Genomic DNA, 23,632 nt, shown 5'->3' with positions numbered 1-23,632 from the left:
CAAGTAAAAAGTCCCCTTGGGGCTGAGGCAGGCGCCTCAACCTTCCAGAAGGCTCAAGGTCTGTGTTGGGGCTCACTGGAAGATGAAGCATCAATTCTCTAGCCACTCTCTCTTCTGCTTTCTGAAGTGGGGAGGGGGGAAAGAGGGGAGAATCTGCTTTTCCCTTTTGAGGAAGCCAAAAACTTCAAGTAGCCTTGTGTAATGTGGGACAGCATAGGTCTCCGGTGAATGTGGGGCTCATTAGAGAAATGACTTGTCCTGTTTTATGGGCTCAAGTGGGAGGCCTTAGGGGTTTGCATTTTCTGGAAGGTGACATGAAGGTTGTCTGCATGGGAACCTAGGACCCTTTGGAACGTTTTGGTAGCGTTTTCTGCAGAGACCTATAAGGAGCTACATTCTGATGGTCTCAGAGTGGGGACATGAGCCAAAGAGAACCCTGCTTCCTTCTGAGTGAACTTGATTTGTGTATAGAGACCCAGAGTGGAGTTTCTGTGATAAGCAACGCTGCAAAAAAAGAAATGGCCAAGTATGAGTTTCTGAACTGGTCTAGAGGCCAAAGGGCTTCTGATCACATAGATTTAGTTGGAAATCATGTTGCTGTCCAGAGGCTCACTGATTCCTCTCAGAAGCATACATATTATAGGACCACTGGATATACACAAGCTCAAAAAGAAGGCCGAAATTTGACCCCACTTGAGGCCTTCAGGGCTGACAACAGCTGCCAGAGACAAGTGTGCACAGGAAGCAGCCTGGATGGCTAGTGCTCACTGGCATTTCTTGCCTGCTTCTACTTCTGATCTGGGTCCCTTCTCTCCATGGAAGGCCTACCTAGGCTCTCCCTACCTATGGTCTGCTGGTTGTCCTCTGGCTCTGGCTTTGGGCAGACCCAACCCTTCCCAGGTTCCAGGGCCCCAGGCAACTTTGCACTGTTTTGCAGCAGGGCAGCCACTCCACAGCAGATGAGGAACAGGCTGGTGACAGCCAGCAGCACCCACCCGGCCTGAGTTCCCTGCCACTGCCACCATGTACAGAGGTGACTGTGATCCCCGGCCAGGGGGGCCCAGGAGCCCCCCTCACTGGCTGGATACACACACCATGCCTCTTCTAAGTCTGGCACACTCACATTGGCCCTGGCCAAAGCAGCCAGCCAGCCCAGGGTACAGCAATGAAAGGGGTTGCCCGCGATCCACATAGATCTGAGGTGGCCACCCAAGCCACCCAGGACTTCTGTGTCCAAAGTCTGGAGGAGATTTTTGCGTAGGTCCAAGCTGCACAGATATGAGGAACAGTTGAGGGCCCAGGGCAGGTTAACCAGCTTATTGCCTGAGAGGTCCAAGGCTTGCAGCTGCTGCAGGCAGGGAAGCCACAAGTGGGTGCTTTCCATGCCATTTCCTCTGAGGGAAAGCTCATGTAAGGAATGCTGCAGGCCCTGGAGGTCACTTGGGGCCAGAGCTAGTCCTGTGTTGCCCGAGAGATCTAAAGAGAGCAGGGATGCAGGGGAAAATCCAGTGAGGCACAACCTCCTCAGTCCGTTTTTACTCAGGCTCAGGCCCTTCAGGTGGAAGGCAGAGCTGAATGGCTGCTGGACTCCTTGGAAGGGCCCATCTTGCCCAGCCTCTGGTCTCCAGCAGAGCTGTAGTTCATTGTCCCCCAAATCCAAGACTTCGAGACGGGGCAGGATTTCAAAGACCCAGCTTGGAAATGTCTGAATCCAGTTCCCTTGGAGATCCAGAGACCTCAGGGGCAGAAAAGACAGCCCAGGGCTGAACTGGTGAGCTGACATATTCTGGAGACAGTTCCAGGCTATGCTGAGTCTCTGGAGGGAAGAGAGATGGTTAAGGAAGCCTATTGGAAATATGTCCAGTTGGTTCCTGCTGAGATCAAGGTCAGTGAGCTCAGGCAAGCTAGCTCCTGGGCTGTAGCCACTTTGGGTCAGATTCGGCCTGTTCACCTCTTGGTACCAAGGCCCAGTGCCCTGAGGTAAGGGTGGGGCATGGGGCTCCAGGGAGGCCAGCTGGTTGTCTGAGAGATTGAGATACTGGAGATGGCGCAGAGCTGAAAGCATTGGCATGGCCCTTAGCTGATTGTGGCTCAAGTCCAGCACCTGGAGCTGGTAGCCCCCATTTCCCTCCTCAGTGGCAAAGAACTGCAAGGCATTGGTGCTCAGGTTGAGTTGCCACAGAGCCCTGAGGCTGAAATCAGAGATACAGTGCAGGGAATTTCTAGCGAGGGAAAGCTCCCGCAGCTGCAGCAAACCTTCAAAAGCTCCGGTTTGTATTTGCAAGATGTAGTTGTCACTAAGGTCAATGTTCAACAGGTTGGGGGAGCCAATAAAGGTGCCATGTGACAGGTGGGTGATGAGGTTGTTGGAGAGATCTAGGCTCCACAAGGAGCTGAGATTGGCCACATACAAGGAGGCCATGTCACTATCCAGGCGGTTGGCGGAGAGGTCCAAGAGCCGCAGGTGGTCCAGAGGCCACAGTGCCTGACTGTTGGACACGTAATCCTGGTCCAAAGAGTTGTCTGCCAGAATGAGAGCCTGGAGCCAGCGCAGAGGCAGCAGGGCCCTCAGGGAGAGCTCCTCTATCTGGTTCCCCAGGAGGTCCAGGTAACAGAGATTTGGCCGGTCTTCTGTGGCATTGTCCTGAAGGACTTGCAAGTGGTTGTGAGAGAGGTCCAGCTGCTCTGTGGTCCAAGGCAATGCTGCCGGGAATGTGTGAAGGCCCAGGCCCTGGCAGGACACCCTCAGGGGACCCTGGAAGAGAAGGAGGCCAGAGGCCATGACTAGAAAGCACTTCAGGGTTGAGCCTGGCTTCCTCACTCCCTGGTAGAGCATCAGCTCTGCTCAGAAGGGGCCAGTCAAGGGTCTGGGACAAGGGAATGGACTTGAGCTGCAGCCCTGGTCAAGCTGCTCCCTAGCTAGGTAACCCAAGGCAGATCAGGGCATCTCTTTGAGTCTCAGTTTTCTCATCTGTCTACCTCACAAGTGCTACAGAAATGTGTGTTAGCATTGTTACCACTGCTATTGCTACTGCTGGTGTTCAGGCCTGGCAATGCCTTCCCCAGCACCAGGGAAGGCCACCTAGAAAGGGCACTGGGGGAAGGGATCTGAGGCTCCTCCGTTCAGGGGGCCAGGAGCTGGGAATCCAGATTGAGTGATAAGAATAAGCTGTCCTCATCCTTTTCTGGGCTTTCCTGCCCAAGAACCTTCCACCGTGGCTCCCCATTGATCACTCTCAGAGTTGATGACCTTTCAGAAGCTTGAGGTGAGCTGTTGAGCCCTGTTTTTCTGCCAGGTGACTGTGCATTGCCTTGCATGGACAAAGGAGACAGCAGGCAGCTGCCAGAGGGAGGATAGCAGAAGCAGAAGCCACCATTGAGGGGAGCCCAGGTACCACCTTGATACTGGCCTCTGGTTTCCTCAATACTCCAAAGATCTGCAGTTTCATTGATGTGGACTATAGTCCCTCCATCAATGCTATTTGCAACCACACTCTAGCTCAGGAGATGGTCTGAGAGAGTTGCTGGGGCCAAAAGGAAGAAAGCCCCTTACAACCATGCTGGTGGGAAGGTGGCTGTGTCTCCCCAAAGTCTCGCATGGCTGATCTCCAGCCATCATGGACAAGGACCTTCCCAAGCTTGGCCTTGGTTGGCATAGCTTTGGAGGAGCCAAGGGCATCTCTTCTCCAGGATGATGCCTCAAGCCTCGTCTGTCAAATTGTTAGCCTGGCATTCAAGGCTCACCCTACAGTGACCTTAGGGTTGCCCCACTCTCTTCACTGATATCCATGCTCTGCTTTCGCCAAAGTGGCCTCCTTGAATCTACCAAGCACGTTCCCCGCTATTTTCCCACTTAGAACTGCCCTTTCTCCTTGGCCCTTTCTCCTTGCACCCAAGTCTCGCACATCCATCAAAGCTCGGCTCGTGGTGGCCCTTCTCTGAGCTATCCCCTTCGAGGACTCCACCTATTCAACACAGGATGCACAGCACTATGTTTGGCCCAGTCATTTTGTGTGTATGTCTGGGCTCGCCAGCAAGACTATAAACTCCTAGAGGGTAGGAAGATTTCAGATTTTTTCTTGTACTCCCCTTGATGCCTAGCACAGGGCAATGTGGGGTGAATGAGATACTCAAAGTGTTTTGGAAACCCCAAACCCTCTGCAAATGTATGCTGCTGTCTCTATTAATAAAAGCTTAATGAAGGAGATATTTTCTAGTGCCTTAGTGTATGGGAGGAGAAATGATGAAGAGACCTCAGCTTTGGTAGAGGAGCTTCCTGAGGCCAGGCAGAGGCAGCGCCACCTAGCGCCCAGCACTAGGAGTCACTTCAAATTCCACCTTTGACACTCATGCTCCCTGAATTTCCTCATCTGTAAAATGGAGCTAATTATCTGTATAGTCCAAGTTGTGAGATTGAATGAGGTAGTCCTTGTAAAGCACTTTGGACACCTTAAAATGCTATATCAATGATGAGATTACTTACTTTTCCTCTAAGGCAGGAACCCCAATCCCCCCAGAGCAAACAAGGCATATCCCCAGAGTTCTTGCTCCCCAAAAGACTCCAAAGCAGATTTACACACACACACACACACACACACACACACACACACACACACACACACACACACACACACACACACATACACTGTGTGTGTGCCCTAAGGAACCCTTGTCCCAGCCCTCTAGGTTTTCCATCCCTGGCTGAGCCAGGAGAGTAGGAGCCACAGGCATGGAAGAGTCAGCCTTACCGTCAGGCAGCCAGATGGCAGAGAGAATGAGTGTCCACTGATGCCCTCAGGGCTCATGTAGAACAGGGCAAGGAGCAGGCAGAGACCCAGGGAGCTGGGCCCTGGACTGCCAGCCTCCTGGAGAGCCATGCCGCTGGCCCTTCTTGCCCCTGCCCTGGGCAGCCAACTATCTTGAGGCTGTGGGAATTTTAAATATGCCTGTATCAAGGCAGGAAGTCTTGCTATCGGTCAGTGAAGGTCAGAAACCACCAACTCCCTCTGGGCGGAGGATAAGGAAGAGACATAGGGACGAAGGGGGAATATGGGGCTTGTGAGAGCCCCACTTTGGGCTTTGGGGAATTAGGCGGCCATGACTGGGAGTCTGCTACCATTGGAGGGGGCAGAGGCAAGCAAAGGACAGATGGGCTGGCTGGATGACAACTATCCCCCAGGCCCAGGGGCCCTGCTCAGGGAGGAGAAGCTCAGGACAATGTTCCCCAACCTAATGGTCTTTCCAGCTCTGAACTCTGACCCACTCTGCCCTTGAGACTCTCAACTGGGGACCAGATTGTCTGTGAAAGGCCTTGAATGCCAGGATGAAGATTTTTGCCTTATCCTGCAGCCAGTAGGAACTTTCCCTAGATTCTCCAGTAGGGGATGGCACAATGAAAGGGGTGCTTTTGGAGGCTCACTCTCTAAGAGTTCCCTTCACTCAGCAAATAAACCTCCCTTCTCCACTCAAGCCACATGTGTCCTGTAGGAGTCAGTGTAGGAGGAGGTGGAAGGATGAGGACTCACATTCCGGCCTGGAATCTGGAGAGAGAGGTGGGAGAAGGCACTTCCCCTTGGAGGCAGCTGCTCCTCCAGGCCTAAGGGACTGGCCTGAAGAAGATGGAGATAGAGCTTTGGATCCACTCTGCTCTACTCATGTCCCCCCAAGGCTAATAGGGCCTTATCTCAGGCCCTGCCCCATCTACCTGAGAGGCCCAAAAAGGGCTTCTCCTCTAGCCTCAAACTACGTTGGCTTGAGCTCCTGAAGGCAGCGTGGCACAGTAGAAGCCGAAGGCCGAATCCCAGCCCTGACTCTGGGCAAGCCACCAAGCCTTACTTTCCACTGTTCAATGGTGGGAATAACACCTGGAGTGTTCATCTTATAGGGTTGAGGTGAGTACCCAGGGTCTTTAGAGGACATCAAATCCAATCCTCTCATTTTACAGCAAAGGAAACTGAGGTAACCCAGAGAAATGAAGAGACTTGTCCAACGTCTCTCTCTCTCTCTCATACACACACACACACACACACACACACACACACACACACACACACACGTAGAAGTGACAGCGTCAAGACTCGAACCGAGATTCTCTGCTTCCAATCCAGCATTCTTTCCCTTGTGCCACTCTGAGCACAGTATGCCCACTTATTCTTTAGTGCACCTTTTCCTTTCCTCAGCACAATATAAGTTCCTTGAGGGCAAGGACTAATTTTTGTTCATTTTGTTTTGTTTTTTATCCCGAGGACTGACTAAATGCTGAAGCAGCTATGTGGCTCAGAGGATAGAGGGCTGGGCCTGGAATCCGGAAGACCTGAATTCAAATCCAGCCTTAGACACTTATTAGTGGAGTGACCTTGAGCAAGTCACTTCATGTGATTGTCCTCATCTGTAAAATGGGAATCCTCCCAGGGTGGTCGTGAAAATTAAATGAGGTTATATGTATACACTGATTGGCACAGTGCCTGGCACATAGTAGGTACCTAATCAATGCTTGTTTCCTTCTGCCTCTTCTGAAAGCCTAGGATCCACAGATCCCAATGCCTGCTTGCTTGCTCCTCTTTGTGGGGATAAGGGCCCCAAAAGCTTTCACTGGGGCTGGCTCAGAGACTAAACCACTTGCCACTCCCCAGCCAGCCATCTCCTTGAGGACCACCCTGGGGTCCTGCTCAGACAGGTGATTCTCCCAGACCACCTGGCCTGGCTTCACTCCCAGATCTTCTCACCATCTCCAGGACAACCACCTGGCCCTTTTGTGGGTACCCTTTCCTTCCCCTCTCTCCTTCCCCTCTCCCCACCCCATGACCTGGAACCACGGTCACTGTTCCTGGATGAGGAACTATCCTCCTATCCTCCCGTGGCTGCAGTCTCCAGCCCCATAATTCTCCAAACCCAAGTGCCCCCCGCCCCAGCCCCCAGTCACTGCCCTGTGGATGCCATTTCTCTCATCATCACAGACACTCGTGGAGAGAAGGGATCGTCCATGTATCTCCTGTGCTTACAGTGCATTTGTTGCCCCATTTATTCAGCAAAGGGACCACACTCCTCAGAGAACATCTGTCTTATTACCTTAGAGGTCAGGAGAGATGAGCAACCACTTTGCAGCCTAACCTCCAGGCCCCATGAAGTAGCTAAGAGAGCAGGGAAGGGCTCCCTTCAGAAAGGAGAAGAAGCCCCAGGATCCAAAGCCAAATGTCTCTTACTTCCTTCTCTACGATGGTCCTTCTCCCTGAAGTTGTCCCTACCAGGTCCACCACAACTGAACAGTGTCCATAGAGTAGACCAGAAAAGGGCCAGGTAGGGTTAGATGGCACAAATACCTGGGTTCCATATGCCACCCAGTGGCCAGCCTCCACATAGCAGGCAAGGACTCACTGGGCTTTTTAATCTGACTCAGGCCCGGATGTCTCCCTCTCCCCTACTGCCCCTTCACTCTTCCCCTCTCCAGTGCCCCTGCCATTCCTCAGAGATAGTATCCTGAACTTGGAGAACTGACAGGGTTGGGGGAGACCCTCGAACCCTCAGGTACAGCTGGCATCAGTACTGTCAGCTGAGGAGCCATGAGGATGACCATCCTGTCATTTTCCTTGTTCCTTCAAGCCCAGCAGGCTGGGCCAAGCCTCTACCACATGGAAATTTTTACCTGTCAGATTTGTGGATAAAGAAAGAGTTTGTGGTCAAACAAGAGATAGAGAAAAGCACAAGAAGTGAAATGGATAATCTTGATTACATGAAATTAAAAAGGGTTTGCACAAGCAAAGCTAACACAGCCAAAATTAGAAGGAAAGCAGGAAATGGGTAGGGGGGAATTGACAAAAAGTTTCTCCGATGAAGGCTTCATTTCTCAAATGTATAGGGAACCGAGCCAAATTTATAAAAATGAGGGCCATTCTCCAGATGACAAATGGTTGAGATATATGAACAGGCAGTTTTCAGAAGAAGAAATACAAGCTATCAGTCACATGAAAAAATGCTTTAAAACACTACTGATTAGAGAAATTCAAATTAAAACATCTTTGAGGCACCATCTCACCTATAAGATTGGCTAACAGGACAAATGTTGGAGGGTATGTGGGAAAATAGGGATGCCCATTCCCTATTGGTAGAGTTGTAAACTGGTCCAACCATTCTGGAGAACAGTTTGGAACTATGCCCAAACGGCTATAAAACTGTGCATATCCTTTGACTCAGCAATCCCACTACTAGGTCTGTATCCCAAAGAGATCAAAGAAAAAGGGAAAAGACTCATACGTACAAAAATATTTGTAGCAGTGTTTTCTGTGGTGGCAAAGAATTGGGCATTGAGGTGATGCTCATTCATTGGGGAATGGCTAAACAAGTTGTGGTATAGTATTACGGTGGAAAACTACTGTGCTATAAGAAATGATGAGCAGGATGGTGTCAGAAAAGTCTGGGAAGATTTCCATGCACTGATGTAAAGTGAACTAGAAGGACACTGTGCACAGGAACAGTATTCTAACGATAATCAACAGGAAAAGACAGCTACTCTGATCAACATAATGATCCAAGACAATGCCGAAAGATCCATGATAGAAAGAAAGAATTGATCGACTCTGCACTCACATTGAAGCGTACTTTTTTCACTTTCTTGTTGTTCTAGTAGTAACATGACTAATGTGTGACTTTACATGTCTACTTGACATCATAGTGTTTGCCTTCTCAATGAGTAGCGGAAGAGCTGAAGGAAAGGAGAGAATTTAGAACTCAAAATTTAAAAAAAAATGTTAAAAAAATTTTTAAAAATGTAAAGCTCTACTAAGCTCAGCAGACCTAAGGATCCTAAATATTTGAAATTTAAAAAGATCAGTGTCAAGTTCTGTCCTGAGGGTCACCCAAGTACAGGATGGGGACCAGCTTATATGAAAAAGAGCTGGGGGTCTGAATGACACTCCATCTACCACCTCCTTGCCTTTATACAAGCTCAATCCCCCCAGCCCACTCCCCACCCCCGGTCTGGAATGCACTCCTTCCTAACCTAAGACTTGTAGTCCCTGGTTTCCTTCAAGACAAGGCAAAGTGCCACCTTCTGGATGAGGCCTTTCCTCATTCTCCTAACTTCTGCTAATGCCTCCCCTCCTGCAAATCATTACTTTGTATCTCTCCTCTATCCACATATGTAAATGTATATACATGAGTGGAGAGGGCTTCAGTTTGGCTGAAGCTGAGAAGACATACAAAGGAATGCTATAAATAACCCTGGAAAAGTGATTATGGGAGGTCTTGTGTGCTAGATAGTCGGGCAATAAGTATTTATTAAGTACCCAGTGGGTACCAGGTACAGTGCCAAGTTCAGAGTATAAATAAAGACAAAAGACAGTCCCTGTCTAAGGAGGGAGGCCACAGGCAAACCACTCCATACACACAAGGTGTGACAGCATCAGCTGAAAAGAACCAGCAGAGGGAAAGTACTAGCATTAGGAAGAATGCATAAAACTGCCAAGGGAACATGTCCAGATCGAAATGGGCAGAGGAATGACCATGGGGCACATGACGTTAAAGGGTTCAGGAGAGACCTAGGAGGTACAAGGCACGTAGCCTGGGAAATAGAGCAGTCAGTAGGAGGGAGCGCTCAACAGTATCAAAAACTACAGCCACAAAAACTGGAAGTCAAGAGGATGTCCATCAATTGGGGAATGGCTAAATAAATTATGGTATATGAATGTAATGGAGTACTATTGTGCCATAAGAAATGATGAGCAGGAAGACTTCAGAGAAGTCTGGAAGGACTTATATGATCTGATGCTGAGTGAAAGGAGCAGAACCAGGAGAACTTTGTGCACAGCAACGACCACAGTGTGCAAGAGTTTTTTCTGGTAGACTTGGAATTTCGTAATAACGCAAAAACTTCTTAAAAAAAAAAATCCCAATGGTGGTTCTCAAGGCAAAATGCCTTCCACACTCAGAGAAAGAAATATGGAAGTCATTCGCAAAATGTAGCAGATCATGTTTGTGTATGTGTATGTGTTTGTGTATCATGCTTTGATTTGTTATATGATTTCTTTCATTTATTTTAGTCTGACTACATAGCATGACTATAGTGAAAATATACTCAATAGGAAAGTATATGTAGAACCTATACAGAATTGTATGCAGTCGTGGGGAGGGAGGGGGGTAGTGGGGGGCAGGTGTGGGGGGGATAAAATCTCAATTGTATGGCAGTGATTGTTAAACATTAAAAAATAATAATAAAAAATAAAATAAAATAAAATAGGTAAAGTGCTTAGTCCTTAAAATGCAAAAAAAAACAAAAAAAACTACAGCCACAAAAAAGGATCTGGACTTTTAAAAAAGACTCAGATTTCAAGAATGGCTCCAATGGGCAAGCTTTCAGAGCAATCTCAAGAGTGGGGAAAGAATCTGAATATAGAAGAGAGTGAATAAGGAAGTAGTGAAGAATGCTGACTGCCAACATTTCCCAAAGGGTAACAATGGAGGAGCTTGTGGGGAGAGATGGGATAGGAGCCAGGGAGGAAATCAAGAGAAGATTGGTTCAGAATTAAATACCCTAGCACATTTGCAGGAAAATGAGGTCAGGGAAAGACTGAGAATTCTTGGGGGAGGAAAGACTGTTAGGGTAAGGTGAGGAAGGAGGGAATGGTTTCAAGGGTTCCAAGAGCAGGACCAGCATGCTGATCATGCACAGTCCTATCTTTGTTCACGTTGTGCTCCCCAGAGAGTGCCCTGAGATGGCTTTGCCACAGGAATTAGGATCCACTGGAATGAAGAAACCTGGTGGAGAAAGGAGAAACTACACTGGACTTGGGAGTCAAGAGGCTGGGGTTTGAAGTCAGGAAAACATAAGCTCCTTGAGGGTAGACGCGGTGTCACCTCGGTCTTCATATCAACCTCCCCACTCCCGAAAGATTCTATTAAAGTCATGCGCCACAACTGGTCCTCTCAGTGTGCCTAAGAAACGCTTGGTGTGTTTCACCCTTGTGTTAGTATTTGTGTTTGTCAGGAGGCGCTTAATGCTTGAATGATGAAATTGCCCTTGTTTGTTAGTAATTTTGTGTCACAGAACCCCAAAAGAAACCTGGGAAGGCACCTGAGTCGGAATCCCCTCTGCACCTCCCTTAATAATGCCTGTTTCTCCACTCTCTGCTTAAAGACCTCCAGCAGGTGGGCACTGACTGAGTCATTCATTCATTCGGGCTAGTATGGCCTAGTATCTAAGGCACTGGCACCGGGATCCCAGGATCCTCGAGTTAGCCAAGGCCCGGGAACGCGTGGGTTTGAATCTGTTCTCGGACACTTAGAGCACCCAGCTCCTGGGGTCCTTGGGAGAGTTCAATGAAATGGATCGTGCCCAGTGCTTGATCACTTTAAATGACTTTCATGTAAATGTCAGCTGTCACTCCTAGCTGTCACAGACGAACCACAGAGCTGTAGCAGAAAGGGGAGTTCCAATCAGGCAAGGGAGGTCACGCGGCGGGAGGGGGGGAGAGAGGGGGAGGTGCCTCCTGGGCCCCCCTCCCCCCGGAGGCGGTGCTCCGAGGGCCAAGCAGGGGCGGAGCCGCGTAGGTCGCAGCCCCGCCCCCCCAGCTACCGCTCCGCGCGCCCCCGCCTAACGCTCCCTCTCGCCGCCCAGAGCACTCCCTAACGGCGGCGGCCTCTCGTGCGCTGGGGCGCGCCCGCCCGGCCGCGCACGCGCCAGCCTCGCAGTCTGCCAGTCATTCCGCGGGGGCTGTGCCCGTGCCGGGATGGGCCGGGCCTGCACCCGCGGGGCGGAGCAAAGCGGGACGTAGCGCAAGCCACGGCGGCGGCGGCAGTGACGGGAGGCGGGGGGCGGGGAGGGATGGCGACCGGCCCCCCCCACCGGGGTCCACCGCTCCCCCCACCCTGCGCCCCCCCCCTCCCCGGCCTCTGAAGGGGAAACCAACATGGCGGCCCTTCCGGTACGGTCGGGAAGTTGGTGCCCTCTGACCCGGAAGTGGCTCACCGCCGGTTTCCGTCCTTCCCCAAGATGGCGGAGGCGCTAGCGCCGGCGCCTGAAGAGGAGGAGGAGTTGGCTGAGCCGCGCCTGCCCCAACTGTTGGAGACCGGCCGCCGGCTCCTGGGCGAGGTGGAGGACACCAATGAATCGACCAACTCCAGCTTCATTCAAGAGAAGGTGAAACAGGGCTTGGAGAGCCTAGAGAAAGCCTCCCGCATGATGGCGCAGCTTGACCTGTTCAGGTACGAGGGAGCGAGGGCTGGGGGACCCCCGGAGCCCGCTGTCACTGCTCCGCGGTGTCCGCCACGCAGGAGGTGCCCGGGGCCGGGGTGTCCGGGAGGGTGGTGCCCGGGGCCGGGATGTCCGCGAGGGTGGTGCCCGGGGCCGGGGTGTCCGCGAGGGTGGTGCCCGGGGCCGGGGTGTCCGCAAGGGTGGTGCCCGGGGCCGGAGCTCGGACTCAGCCCCGTCTCCGCTTGCCTTACAGCCCCAACGAGGACCTGGAGGAAATCTCCTCCGCCGATCTCAAGTACCTGATGGTGCCCGCTCTCCAGGGAGCGCTCACTTTGAAGCAGGTCAATCTCAGCCACCGGCTGGAGCAAGTACAGACTGCCCGCGCCCACTTCATGGACTTTTTAAAGCAGTGTCAGAACTACCAGATCATGAAGTTTGAACTTCCCCCCACCCCGGACGGCCTCCCTGGGAAAAAGTCGGTGGATGGGCCCGTAGGAAGCCAGCAAAGCCTCATTGCCATGGCATCCCACAGACAAGCCAAAATAGAAAGGTGAGTCTGTGACTGGGCTTGACAGTTCCGTGGGGTGACACCTGTTTTGGGGAAGCTCCAGAAAAGGAGCTTCCTGTCAAAGGGGCTCCTCCCTGCCAAGGCTGAGAAAAACCAAGATCTCTAAGACTTGTTGGAAGCTATTGCCTTTGTTGACATGACTCCCCTCCCCCCTCCTCTGTCATGGAAACCAGGGTCTAGTGAAAAGAACACTGGTTCCTTTGTTCCCAGTCCTCAGCTCTCCTCCCACTCCTGTTGTGTGCTGTGTGTCATAGCTATGAGTTTTCAGAGCTGAAAGAGACCTTGGTAACCAGCTAGTCCAGTCCCTTCATTTCATAGACAAGAAAACGATGACTGGAGAAGAGGGGAGACTCACCCAAGTGTGCTAATTAGCAGGTCTACTGGGATTTTGATTCCACAACCTCTAGTTCCAAAGCCAATACTCACTCTCTGAGACCTCGAGCAAATCACTCTATCTGACTTGATTTCTCCATCTGAAAAATGGAGGTTTCCCACTAACACATGAGGACGTTAAGAAATTCAGTGGAAAAAAACAAAGGAATATGAGACTTTCTGAATTCTTGGGGGATAGTCATATATCTTATAGACAGGATTCTTCAGATATGGATTAGACTAAAGAGCCTCTCAGCTATCCTGTTCTTAAGATCCAAGAATTCTTCATCAGTCTAAATGAGGGTCCTCTAGCTTCCTCAGGACTGTCTTCCTTCCAGGAAGAAACTTTGAAGGCTGGGAAACAGCCTACATTGACTTCAGTTTGTTGTTTCCTCTTCTCTGCTGGAAGGAACAAGAACCATTCGGGGTGTATTATAAGAGCCAGCTGGGACTGGGGGCCTCTTAGTGGAGCTGGAACCCATGGGGTTCCTGGTGGGACTTTAGAAAGAACCCTGGAGATTGGGTTTGTCTGTTGTGGAACTGTCTCCGTATTAGGTGCCGTAACTGTACATGTTAAGGGGCCTTACCAGTGTGGCTTCCTGCAAAGCGCTGTCTCAATGATATCAGACCCCAGAATCCAGGGTCAAATAGTTCATCTATTGCAAACCATTCCTGAGCAGGAATTTCTTCTAAAACTTCCTTGCCATGTGTTCATGTATCCAGCCTCTGGTTAAATATCAAACAGCATCAAGCATGGCAGCCTCCTTCCACTAGCCCAGGCACCTACTGTTTAAGCCAGCATGATAACCACACCTGCAGACGAGCTTAGGTGACTTGCCCCAGCTCATCCAGATTAATAAGCCAGTGAGTATGTCCATCATGGGTGCTCAGCCTCAGTGTTCTTGGCAGAGCAAATAGGCAGAATCTGTCCACTGGTTCTTCTCTTTCTTGGTTGTGTGTTCTATTTTCTAATCATGCCAGGCAGCAGTTCTCTCTGCTGTAATATTTCATGCCCAGTGTAGCTTGTCAAAGCCCTTATTTCCTTTACTAGTTATCGCTATCCTCAGATCACTCTGGGTTGGAGTAATCCTGCTGTTCTTACCTAACCTACTCTTGACTTTGTCCTCACTTACTTGTGCCTGCTTCCATCTAATGTCAAGTCTTTGATTTTGTCGTTATGGGGACTCCCACCGACTGATGCTGCCATAAGATATTGTGCCATAAGATATTGGCATCCCCAGCTGCCAGGCTGGCAGTGAACCCATGACCGATAGGCCATTTGCGTTTTGTCCAAGCTTGTGGTGCCCTGGCCACTGGTCTCATGTCTTTGAGGTGGGAAGAAAAGCATTGGCACAGCAGAACTGCTGGTGAGGAGATGGCCAGGCTGGGCAGGGTTAGTGCAGTGAGTTGGTGCTGGACTGGCAGGTCAAAAGTACTGACTGTGAGAGCCTGAGAAGCTGTGGAAGGAGGGTCACTTAGTTGCAACATTTGAGGGTTTACTTCCCTCAGTTCTGCAAAGTTAATATAGTGTTACAAGATACTATTGTTACTTAAGTTGCTACTCTGTCTCCACATCCTCCATGTTTCTAATTTCCTATCTGCCTGGGAGAGAGTACACAGGGGGAATAGGAAGGAAATAACAATTGCCTAGAATCTCACAGTTAGTGAGTGTCTGAGGCTGGATTTGAACTTGGGTCTTCCTGACCCCAGGCCTAGCTAGCTCTCTCATCACTACACCAAAGCCCAGCTGCATAGGGTTAGCCCTTCCTCACCTAGCAATCTTTTTGAATTGATGGAGGGCACTCAGAATGGATTGTCTGCTGCAGGGAAATCTCAGGGCTAAGTGACATTTCATACTGAATTTCTGGGTGCAGTCTCACTTTTTGGGTATCGTGGTGATTTGGGGTTTGGCCACAGAGGCCCTGCCTCTTTTGGGTTGCATGGAAGTGGAGTGGGAACAGAGGATTGACTGGAGCAGCCTTTTCCCCTTGTTTCCAGAACCATGGTGAGCTGTCTCTCTGGCATGTGCCCTGTTAGGTAGTAGGAATACTGGGCTCTTTACCTCTCATAGGAAGAAGCCATTGGATTTAGAAGGTCCAGATGGGAGTGATAAGGCTAGGTCGAGCCCTGTATGAACCACCATTACCCGAGTCTGGCCAGATGTGTTGCCCTTGAAATCCCATTGCCAGGGAATTGCTTGTGACTTGTGCCATGACACTTCCCTGGATCTGAATTCTCATCGGTTGCTCCCTCTGCCCATGCAGGCAAATCTTAGTTCAGCTGTTTAGATGAGAAGATGTTACCAGTTGTAACAGTATGTTGGGAGAAACAAACTAGCACAATCTAATGTTGCCTTAAAGAACATCCGTGGATCCCAAGATCAGGTCATTGAGCATAGTTACATAGGCTCCATGTATCTGGTTATCTCATTTTAAGAGGCATCCTGTGGCGTGAGGCAATGTGATTGCTGGCTTGAAGGCCGTCCCTTTGGCTCAAAAGCCGCCTTCCCAGACTGTCCCACTCTGATTAGCTCCACCACTCTCTCCCCCTAGATACATAGTTGCTTCATAGTTACTCATTTACTCCCTGGGAACGTGTTGTAATCTATTTAAGGTCAGAGTCTGCCTCTCTTTTGTCTATGTATCTAGCATCTAGCACAGTGCTTGGCACGTTGGAGGTGCTGATATAGGCTTGCTGATCGATTGGAATATTGATCTTGAACTCTTCAGAAGGACAGGAGTGGAACCCATGGAAAGGCAGATTTCAGGCTGCATTTAAGTGGTGCCATGGAATAGAGCACTGAGCCTGGAGTCAGTAAGACCCGAGTTCAAATCTAGTCTCAGGTACTTACTAACTGTATGATAGTGGGCAAGTCATTTAATTTCTGTCTGCCTCAGTTTCCTCAGCTGTAAAGTGGCAGTAATAATAGCACCTCCCTCCGAGGATTGTGGTGAAGATCAAATGAGGTGTTACATGTGAAAGGCTTTGCAAACTTCAAAGCACTATATAAATATCCTGTGTACCCGATGTGTGTGTGACATACAGCTACAGAGAGATCTAATATGACATGTGTATGATATAGTTATGACATGTATGTGTTACACACATGTGACATAAGGAAGAATTTTTTAACAATTCTAGCTGTTGAGCAGAGCACAACGCAGCACATGGCATCTGGCTGCTTACACATTTAGTGTCTGACTGACCAGCTCCTGATCACTGAAAGTGTTGGAGTGTTTAAGAGAATGAATGTCCACCTGTCAGGGGCGTTGTCCGGAGCAGCTGGGAAGCTGACCCAGGGGAACTCCGAGGTCCCGACCAGTAGCTAAAATTCTGTGGAAAATAACAACTCCCAAATGGAAGGCCAAGGGGAACGTCTGTGTCCTGGATGAAAATTGGATTATATGGACCACGTAGTGACCTAGTAATCTGAAGAGGGTAACTTCTGAGAACAGGTTCTTTGTCTCTCCCCCTCGCGTCAGTTCTTAGCCTTTTTTAGAAATCTCATCCTTCCTTGAGGCTCAAGGGAACTCTAGGTTAGAAGAGCTGATACCCATCCCAAGAGAGGGTAGCACATCCTCAGCTTTCTAGGCTTGCTTGTTCTTGAGAGAGGGAGAATTATGTTGAGTATTTCTACTCTACTTGACCTTGTCGTGATAATTGTACTTGGGAAAATGTCATTGAGCTTACTCTAGTCATCTTTTGGGGGAGGAGGGAAAGCCTCCTCTTTGAGGTTTCCAAGTAAGCCTTCTTAGGAGGTTTGCTTTTTCTTACAAAGGAAATGGTGAGCTGGATTCAGTCACTGACTCTTTGACACTGACCCCTCTGATACCAAACTTCATCTCCTGTCTAGTAGCAGATGAGGGGCTCCTCTTTTTTATCTTTCTTCGTACCCCCAGCCCCTAGAACTGGGCCAGGCACATAGAAGGCACTTCATCAATGTTTGTGGGATTAAATTCTGTGGGACAGATACAAGCAGAAGAAGGAGCTGGAGAATAAGTTGGCATCTCTGGAATCTGCTGTGGAAAATGGCCGAGCAGATGAGGAACAAATCCGAGAGTATTACCTGCTTCACTTACAGAAGTGGATCAGCATCAGTTTGGAGGAGATCGAGAGCATTGACCAAGAAATAGTGATCCTGAAAGCCCGAGACTCAGGAAAGCAGGTAGGGGTGGGGCTGCATTTCTGTTGTGAGTTTCTAAAAGTGTGTGCCAAAGGATGACCTGGGGCCTCCACAGAGAATTCCTCAGATTAGATTTCCTAATCAAATACCCATTGTCATTGAGCCACCCTGCAGCCTTAAGAAGCCCGGGTGTTTCTTGCCTGTCACCTTAGTAATGAGCTCATGGGAACTCTTGAGAATCTGCCCAGTTCACCCAGTGTTGACACCTAGGCGTCAGCTGCCAGGCAGCAGATATTTGGTTGAATTAAATTCACCAGCCGTTCACCAAGCACCTCTGGAATGCCTGCTCTCCTGGAGCCATGTTTCCTAATCCTTTCTAGTGCCTAAGCTGTTTCTAGATCTGTTTTTGTAGCACACAGTAGGGGAGGAAGATTCAGCCAAATCATGGGTAAGATAATGGAGAGGGAAGGGGTGGGAAGGGAAGAGAGGTGGTAAGGAAGAGACAGAAGAAAGAAAGAAAAGGCCCAAAGATGTGTTTGGTTTGCACTCAACTATGTCAGAATCTATTCATTTACAACAGACGGCAAATCATCCCAAAATGGATGATGTGGAGATACAGAATCATGAGATCGCCCTAAAGGGTCAAGGTATATTGATGGGAAATCCCTCACTGTTCATTTTCCCCTCATTTTTAAAAATTGAGAGCTACAGCATGGGTTGGACATTGCAGAATTGACCAGTTGCCTGCAAAAGTAATTACTTTGAGGCTCCTCCTTGCCTTTCCCCCATTTACCTGCCCCCCCCCCCCATAGGTAGTGACCTTCTTCCTTTTTCCAGTCTGGTTTTCATTAATTGCCCTGGGAGTTCTCTGCCCTGAGTGACTTCCTGGGTTCTGTTAGAATTCATTCTCAAGCTACTATATTCAAAGGTCAAGGAATTAACAGGCTTTCTGAAAAAACCTCTCAAAAGGTCACTTAAAACAGTACATTTTGAGGTTTTAAGGTCAAGGGCCCGTCTATGTTTTCCTCCTGGCCCAGACCCTTAGTCCCCTGGGTGGCCCTGGGATTGGGTCTGGAAGTGATAGAGCTGAGAGAAATTAGCCACACCGTCTTTGACTGTATCATTTTTAAAGGAGGTTCCAGACATGATCCTACTGCCTCTGACTTTCCGTGGAGTGAAGTGTGAGAATCACCTGAGGGTTCCTTGAGGCGTGTTTTAAAGGGAGAGTTACTGGATGAGCTTAGAGGGACGAGGAAAGGCAGTAACAGCCATTTTATCAGAATGCAGGTGTGCCCAACTGCATTTCTCCATGGAAGCCAGGGCTAAAGGGAGGTTCTTCCAGGGCTAAAGGAAGTAGGTTAGAAATGGATGAAAAGCCTTGGAGTCACCTTGTCCACTGGCTGTTTGCTTGAGGCAGGGTGGGAGAGCTCTCCATGGTACTTCTCCTTGTCTGCCGCTGCTGTTTCTGGGAGATGGAGACCAGCAAGTGATACTCAGTGACTTGGTTGTAGCCTACGGCTTTTGGAGATTCCAAGAACTCTGGGAGTCTTTATGGTGTTGGGGGCAGCTCACCTTTGTTATCCTTTTTCCTTTACAGGCATCAACTTCAAGGATGTCTGCACAGAGCAGACCTCCAACCAAACCTTTCATTCTCACCCGAGACACTGCCCAGGCCAAGTAAGTAGCACGTGGGAGGGAGCTTGCTCTTCTGGGCCTTCTGCCATTAGGCTGATGTGGCAGACATGTTACAAACCGTTGTGGAAAGGCATGTGCTCCCCTGTGGACATTGCCCTCTTCTCAGTCTGTTCCACTGACATTTTCCTCCTACATCTAACACTTAAATAAGACTTAAAAGAAAGAAAGAGAGGTAAAGAAGTCAAAACTTCTGCCCTAGACTTGTTGCTGCCTGAGGGCAGGACAGGGAGCATTTAGTAGGTGATCTGATCATCTTCACACTTAGATTAGATGCCCGCTTGTTGGGGGCATTGCAAATGAGATTCACAGTTTACTTTGAGATTGGTCTAGATGCCTTCTGAGGTCCCTCCCAACTCTGAGAATCAGCACTTCCTCTCTTCACTGGCAGCCTTCCTCCTGGAGCTTCCCCAAGGATTTCATTTTGAGCCTTAGAACAGGGTCCTGTCACTAAGGGGGGGGGTTGTTAGGCACCAAGCCTGTCAGACCCAGTATCTGTACCTGACTGATGCACAGCAGAGTCTCGTTTGGGCAATTCTCACAGAATCCCTTCTGTTAGGTTCTTCAGCTGACTTCCCTCCCTGGGAGATGCTTCATCTTCTCATGGAATCCTGGCCATGCTCTTAGTCACTTAAACCCAGTCTGCTTATTCTGGGGGTGGCATCGTTTTTCAGAGCTGTCAGTGGGTGAGTGTGAATTGGCACTGAAGGGAAGGGACTGTTTTTGTTCAAGTCTCTTGCTGATTTGCTTCCTGCAGGGTATTTGGCTCTGGCTATCCCAGCCTGGCGACCATGACAGTGAATGACTGGTATGAGCAGCGCCAGAAATGGGACTCGCTCAAGAATACAAAAGGTACAAGTTAATCAGCTAGCACCTCTGGGGCACCTAGCCTGTGTGTCAGGTACTCTGCTCCAGTAGTAAAGGAAAGGAACCTGGGAAAAGGTCAGGGTAATAGGAGCTGAACACATACTGCTGGGTCCCTGCTCCATATTGTCTAAATTCATAGCCAGCAGGAGAGGCAGTAGTTTATATTAGGACTTTAGAAGCAGAAAAAGATAACAAGAAGTCAAGATTCTCAGAGCTGGGGGCCCTCCCCTTCTTAGGAAGGAGAACGGGCAACATAGGCAAGCTATAGGAAGCCAGGAGAACATGGTTTCCCTTCCAAAGAGCTCAGGTAAACCCTAAACAGGTGAGTGGTTGGCTTCATTTCACTTGGGCACTCACCTGGTACCAGGTGCTGTGTCTAGGCTTGGGTTCTTTCTCTAGAGCAGCTAACTTGGTGGATATGATCCACACGTTCTCTATTTGTTGAGCCCCATGGATCCTAACATGAGTTGGTCCGGCCAGTTAATGGGGTACTCTGAGGGCAGTTTGAACACCCTGAGCCCACTAAAGGAGCGTGAACTGCATCTATGCCCCTGCTGTCCACCTCTTCCCCTTACGTTCCATCACAGGTACGTTTAATGATAGCCTTTTTATTTTTGTGTTTTCCTGGACTTTGACTTGTTGACTGGAATCTCTGGACTGAGAGTAGCTCTGGTGGACTTTTGTCCACATTAGCCATTTTGAGTTTCCTCTATGGCTGTTATTTACCCTCAGTAGGGTTCCCCTACTATGCATGGGCTCACCCTCTGTCACCTCCAGAATGGACCAAGGGCTCCAGAAGTTCAGGGGAGTTCAGCTCAGCTTTGCCTGAATGGTCACCTCTTTTTCCTCCCTTTGCCCCCTTTAGTAAACCTCAATCAGGAGGCAGAACAAGATGACGATCAGGAAACGAAGTCAGAAGAGGACGACGAAGACACACTACACAAAAAGCGTAATTGGGACGACTGGAAGGACACACATCCACGGGGTTATGGCAACCGGCAGAACATGGGTTAATCTCACCCTGCAGAAGTAGGACCAGAGGGGCTCAAAGCTTCGCCTCCAGAGGAAAGTTGTACAGGTTCCCATTCCCTTGCCCTTCTCCCTCTCCTGTGTGCAATGACATCAGAGGCAGTTCATCTTGTGCATTGAATAAAGTGTCAAAAGACTAAGCGCGCACTCGTAGCCTAGCTGCTGAGCCAACGGAGCTGGTGCAGGCATCACTCTTGAGCAGAGATTCCCAGTTTCCCAAACATTCCCAACTAAGTGGAATGGAAAAGGCAGTGAGAAGTGGCTCTGTATTATTGATAGTCTTTTAAAAAATAAAGTCCCGCACTACCCTCCATGGAACCAAGCCCTTCCCTAGCTGAGGAATTGGCTCAGTGAATTTCCTAGACTTGTAGCCACTGGTACTTTCTTCCAGCCCTAGGTGACAGCCCCCTTCTGCCCTCCCAGTGCTTTGGGCATCATGACATTTACAGAAGGACAGAAACAAGAGCCCAGATTTTCCAGGAATCAGCAGCTCTGGTGGACACTCAAGGCCAGCCATCACAGACTGTTCTTCAGGCGCTACTTGAAACAGTTTTCCCATAACAACGTGCCTCAGGGGCCTCACTAGCACTTGCTTCGGTCCTATGTGGAGGCTGTGACAGGGACATAAGATCCTGGGACTCCTTCTGGTACCTCTGATTCCATTGAGGTCAAAACTTCTTCCCCTGTAGCTCCTCTGAGAGCTTTGTTGGCCAGTTCTGAGCTGACGATTCACAGGGATTGGAGGCCACAGGCATTTGCCAGGTCCTGTAGAGAAGGGGGGACTGTGCTCCTCTGGGCTCTGCCATCTCATCAGTGTGGCCGCTCCTTCCAGGGTGTCTTCACCACCAGGGAGTACAGACTGTTGTCGAAGGTCCTTCCTTGGGTTCCTTGGACATCAAGAGGATGCTGTTGAAGTGGTTCTCACGATGTGACAGAATTATCTTTTGGAACTATACTTTTCTTCATGATGCTTCACCGGGAACTTCTCCATTGTCCCTTGGATGATCCTCAACGTGTTCCACTTCTCAGCAGCACATCTCCAGAAGGACATTGGTATTAAATAGGTAGGACTTTGTTTCATGGAGAAGCTTGCTTTCGAAGAACTTTGCAGTTTGTAATTCCTTCTCCTATTCGGTTCTGGGCCTAAATTCATCATCTATTTGCAGTGTTCATCCCAGGTACCTTCTGATGGACAAGTTCTACGTACTGTCCATTTCGTTACATCTCTGGGACAGTCTTCATCCTTTTGGTTTTTTGTGCTATGAAATGTTAGGCCTAACTCTTTTAAGGAATTTATGGATCTCATTTAGGAGGCTCTGCTCTGCAGCGTTCTGAGTCTCAAATCAGTCAACACGGTGTCATACCTGAAATAGACATCACCATCTCTAGAAAATCCCTCTGCCATCTGGACCCTGCATCTTATCTTCTCCAGGACAGTAACAGATAGTTATGCCTCGCTTGATAGATTCTTAACTAGTGGGTCTTGGAACAAGGTTCTGTGTTCTGGTTCAGGGAACGGTGTAGCCATTGATATTTGCAGAGGAGCCAAGTTGGAGGAAAGCTTTTAAGGTAGTGTTTGGTTCTGTCAAATCAGATGCTTGTTTTATGCAATAAACAATAAGTGCAGTGAAATCTCATATGCTCTTAGTTGTGTGATAGCAAAGATATTATGTGGAATTTCAATTGTGAAAGCCTGCTTGCTGATTTCTAATAACTCTATTAAGTGTACACTCAATGTGTATGTAGATTATCCTTAGCAACTTTTATATAGGAGGGGAAAGTAGGTCCCCTGTTCCCTTCTTTCTTTAGTAATAAAGGCTGAGGTGTTTTCCATGCTTTCATCATCTTCCCTTTCAGTGCCCTCCAGGTGATGATTTTCTCATCTTCATTTTCTCCCATTGCCATTTCCACTTTCTCATGCGCTCTTAAAGTCCACATGTGATGGTTAAATTCTGCCTTGATGGTGAATCTTGATTATTGCAGACGCTTTCCATCTTTCACCTCTTTGTCCTCCTCCTTCCCACTTCATCCTCCAGTGCCCTGAGGATGGAGGCTCAACAACATTTCTTCAACCTTCCCCTGCTTCCCACAGTTTTAGGAGATAATGCTGTCCACAGCCTCCCACCATCTGCTTCCATAAGATTTTTACAAACTTGTTTATATTCTAAATGGCTGGTGCTCTCATCTGCCATATTCCTCCACTCAGCAAATAGATCAAGTGTTTGTTGACTAAGGTGGTTTTCAGGATCTTTGAGACTCATAATTATGGCAATTGATTTACATTGGTTAAACTGTATGAAATTGTTATAGTAATCGTCAATGTCCTGTCCTCCATTTATTTCTCATTTTTAGAGTCAACTTGTTTAAGTCTGATAATTGGAGTTGTTTTAATTGCATGCCATGTCTTTTCCTCATGTTTATTCTGCTGGCTTTGTATTAATTTTAACTTTTGCTCCAACAAGTCAGAGGTCTTAACTGTATACAGACAGCTGACTTAGGAATGGCTCACATCAAGAATGAGTCATTATCGATCTGTTAAAATAGCAATTAAATGTTTTATTATGTTATTTGCTGCTTGACGTGTTCAGCTTGACTATGATTTCTAGACAGGTCAGTTGGTGATGAAGTACTTGGCCATGGTAAACCAGGAAATCATGAAAAGAAAAATCAATACACCTTACACAGGGCCTAGTAAAGGTCGAACCTATGTTGTTCTTAAACTTTTGATGGGAAGGATGAATACCATGGTTTAGTGAGTAATAGTGTGTGTGTGTGTGTGTGTGTGTGTGTGTGTGTG

At 49.0% G+C, this 23,632-nt stretch overlaps 2 protein-coding genes across 2 annotated transcripts; one reads left to right on the top strand and one right to left on the bottom strand.

Annotated features, from left to right (window-relative positions):
- Positions 1 to 445: 445 nt before the first annotated feature.
- Positions 446 to 5,317, bottom strand: LOC140515577 (transforming growth factor beta activator LRRC32-like). The gene is made up of 2 exons (XM_072626376.1): positions 4,749 to 5,317; positions 446 to 2,755 (listed from the first exon to the last, which is right to left on the bottom strand). The coding sequence occupies exons 1-2, from the start codon at positions 4,875 to 4,877 to the stop codon at positions 788 to 790; spliced, it is 2,097 nt and encodes a 698-aa protein (XP_072482477.1). The 5' UTR covers positions 4,878 to 5,317; the 3' UTR covers positions 446 to 787.
- Positions 5,318 to 11,774: 6,457 nt separating this feature from the next.
- On the top strand, positions 11,775 to 23,402 carry IGBP1 (immunoglobulin binding protein 1). The gene is made up of 6 exons (XM_072626718.1): positions 11,775 to 12,195; positions 12,438 to 12,734; positions 17,094 to 17,289; positions 18,845 to 18,924; positions 19,697 to 19,791; positions 20,672 to 23,402. The coding sequence occupies exons 1-6, from the start codon at positions 11,984 to 11,986 to the stop codon at positions 20,818 to 20,820; spliced, it is 1,029 nt and encodes a 342-aa protein (XP_072482819.1). The 5' UTR covers positions 11,775 to 11,983; the 3' UTR covers positions 20,821 to 23,402.
- Positions 23,403 to 23,632: the final 230 nt, after the last annotated feature.

This window comes from Notamacropus eugenii, chromosome X, assembly GCF_028372415.1.
Source record: "Notamacropus eugenii isolate mMacEug1 chromosome X, mMacEug1.pri_v2, whole genome shotgun sequence".
Classification (NCBI taxonomy): domain Eukaryota; kingdom Metazoa; phylum Chordata; class Mammalia; order Diprotodontia; family Macropodidae; genus Notamacropus; species Notamacropus eugenii.
Note: the sequence above shows the minus strand (reverse complement) of the source record. Positions and strands in the feature narration are given on the sequence as shown.